The sequence below is a fragment of the Macrobrachium rosenbergii genome, chromosome 51, assembly GCF_040412425.1.
Source record: "Macrobrachium rosenbergii isolate ZJJX-2024 chromosome 51, ASM4041242v1, whole genome shotgun sequence".
Lineage (NCBI taxonomy): Eukaryota > Metazoa > Arthropoda > Malacostraca > Decapoda > Palaemonidae > Macrobrachium > Macrobrachium rosenbergii.
Window position 1 is genome coordinate 46,054,883 of NC_089791.1, and position 2,500 is coordinate 46,057,382.

The 2,500-nt window shown below is 39.4% G+C and overlaps 1 protein-coding gene across 13 annotated transcripts in view; it reads right to left on the reverse strand.

Annotated features, from left to right (window-relative positions):
• Positions 1–2,500, reverse strand: part of LOC136833364 (voltage-dependent calcium channel subunit alpha-2/delta-3-like) — a 590,349-nt gene that overhangs the window by 244,562 nt on the left and 343,287 nt on the right. For all 13 annotated transcript variants that reach the window (XM_067095399.1, XM_067095401.1, XM_067095406.1 and 10 more), the window contains exon 3: positions 2,485–2,500. This exon is cut by the window's right edge and continues 89 nt beyond it. In XM_067095399.1, coding sequence (XP_066951500.1) covers positions 2,485–2,500 — 16 coding nt within the window. The remainder of the gene's footprint in view (positions 1–2,484) is intronic.

The following is a 2,500-nucleotide window of genomic DNA, read 5'->3' on the forward strand; positions in this document are numbered from 1 at the left end:
CATTCTGAAAAGTTCACTCTTTATGACAAGAGAAAATGCCAAATGCATTTTAACCAATGGAAAATATTCTGAAGTGTTTCTTATTAATTAAGAAGAATCCAAATTGTTATAGACTGAATGCACTCCTAGTAATCAGATGAATTCTTAATATTTAACGCTAACGCATAAAGCATGACTGAAAGCATTCTCACCTAAAACGTGAGCATCAAATTTCCTTCTACAGTGAGCGTGAAGTGCGAAAGCACTCCTGAAGCAGAAGTAAGCCCCTTCGCAGCAAATGAAAGCAGAAGCCTTGTTACACCAAGCACGTTCAAATGCAGAACAAGAGGACGCAGAGAGAGAGAGAGAGAGAGAGAGAGAGAGAGAGAGAGAGAGAGAGAGAGCTCCTCTTATTTTCTTTTTATTTCAGAAGTCACCCCCGGGGGCGTTGCTGACCTTCAAAATGAAAGTCTCGACTCGACTCGCAGAGATAAAAATCATTTCTCGGGGGGAGTCGACTGACTGTAGCCGCGGCAGGCGAAGTAAGCAGCAGGATGCAGCTTCGTCCCTTATCGGGATAATATCTCCGGGATGCTGAGCGAGGCCGGCGTTACCAGCATTGCTAGAATTGCACTGCATTGCCGCAGGCTCAACTGAGGACCTGGCTGGAATGCGTACGCGGCCAAAAACTTGGGCATAGTCTACGTTGGGGAGAGAGAGAGAGAGAGAGAGAGAGCTTTCTCCATCCTTCATTCATTGCCTTCCGTCAGGCTTCTCATAATGCTACTGGAATTTTGCTTGGCCACTCAGACTAATTTCTGCATATCTTCTCATGTAAGGTGGCATTATTATTATTATTATTATTATTATTATTATTATTATTATTATTATTATTATTATTATTATTATTATTATTATTAAGTGAACAAGGGACGTTCCTAGATGCTGACGGAAATCCTGTGTGAATATGTGAAGAAATATCAAAGGTCTATCTAAAGCAATGAAACTTTAATTAGTGATTATTTACCTGCCATATCGCTCTTTAAAAAATTACGGTCATTAGACTACTAATAATACCATTTAAAGTTTTTATGGTTTTTTTACATGATATGTAATCTATGTCCATAAAAAAAGCAGAGGTAATAAGTCAAGTTGTGGAACTGCTCAATGAAAGAGATAACAATTAAGTCTGTAAGGAATTTATCTCCTCTTACTTACCTGTAGTAGTAGTAGTAGTAGTAGTAGTAGTAGTAGTAGTAGTAGGAGGAGGAGGAGGAGGAGGAGGAGGAGGAGGAAGAGGAGGAGGAGGAGGAGGAGGCAAAATGAAGAGGAAGATTAATAGACATATTATAATGTAATCTGTGACGAAGCAAGAAATTGTTTGGACTAATTTTTGACACTGACAAATCGATCAACTAATTTTTTTTCCTTGACACAATCAAAGCTGAACAAAGAAAAGCCAAGTAAAAACTAACGCCATTCCTGCATGCTTATCAAGAGGTAATTAGCTATATAATTTACCACCCACAATGGCTAAATGTTTTTAATGCGTATTCTGACTTATTTGTTAAAAAATTCTTGATACTGATTTTGTGCTTGAATTGTGATAACAAAAACAACCGTGACAAAACACAATTCAATCAACCATGAATAATATAAACGTGGGACCAAACAGATATGACCCTTATCTTTTTCTCTGCATTTGATTGTCTTCTCGCATTTAAGAAGGTCACGTGTTCGATTCACGTTTTTTTTATTCAAAATCCGTCCCCCAAGTTGCCTGTGCCACGGCTTTTGAATAGGTAGGATAAACATATATATGATCAAATTACATATATATATATTGTATATATATAATATATATAATACACACACACACACACACACACACACACACACACACACACACACACACACACACACACATATATATATATATATATATATATATATATATATATATATATATATATATATATATAAACCTGGGTATATGACAGCAAGCAAATCAAAACAACTCGTGGTCATATGCTCAGTTCACATTGTCGTACTTTTTACTTCCTGTGACTACATACATGCATGCAAGCATAAACCAAAGCACACATTTGCCTATATATGTACTATACGTACATTTCACGTGTAGATACACGATCTGCTTTGTCTATGCCAATAACATCTCTACACCGACCATCGAAGTTGAATATCCATCAACCGATAGGCGTCCATCGAATATTGTCTGGCCGAGACATTCGGAGGAAATGGGTCCTCTTAACGCCCACGGTAACGTGTTTCCCGAGGATATTCTAACGTCCACTATCACGCCCATCGTCCATTGGAGAGGGGACACCGGTCCCCAGGACTCTCCCGGCCATATGCGTCCCAGGACACCCTACCCCCTTTCCAGCCAACGTCCACCCTCCCCCAAAGCACAAACTCCTGCCATAACCCTCCATACCGGACTGTTATCGCTGGAAGTACGCGGCAATCAGTAGCCTGTTTGCTTACCTTGACGGCCTCTATC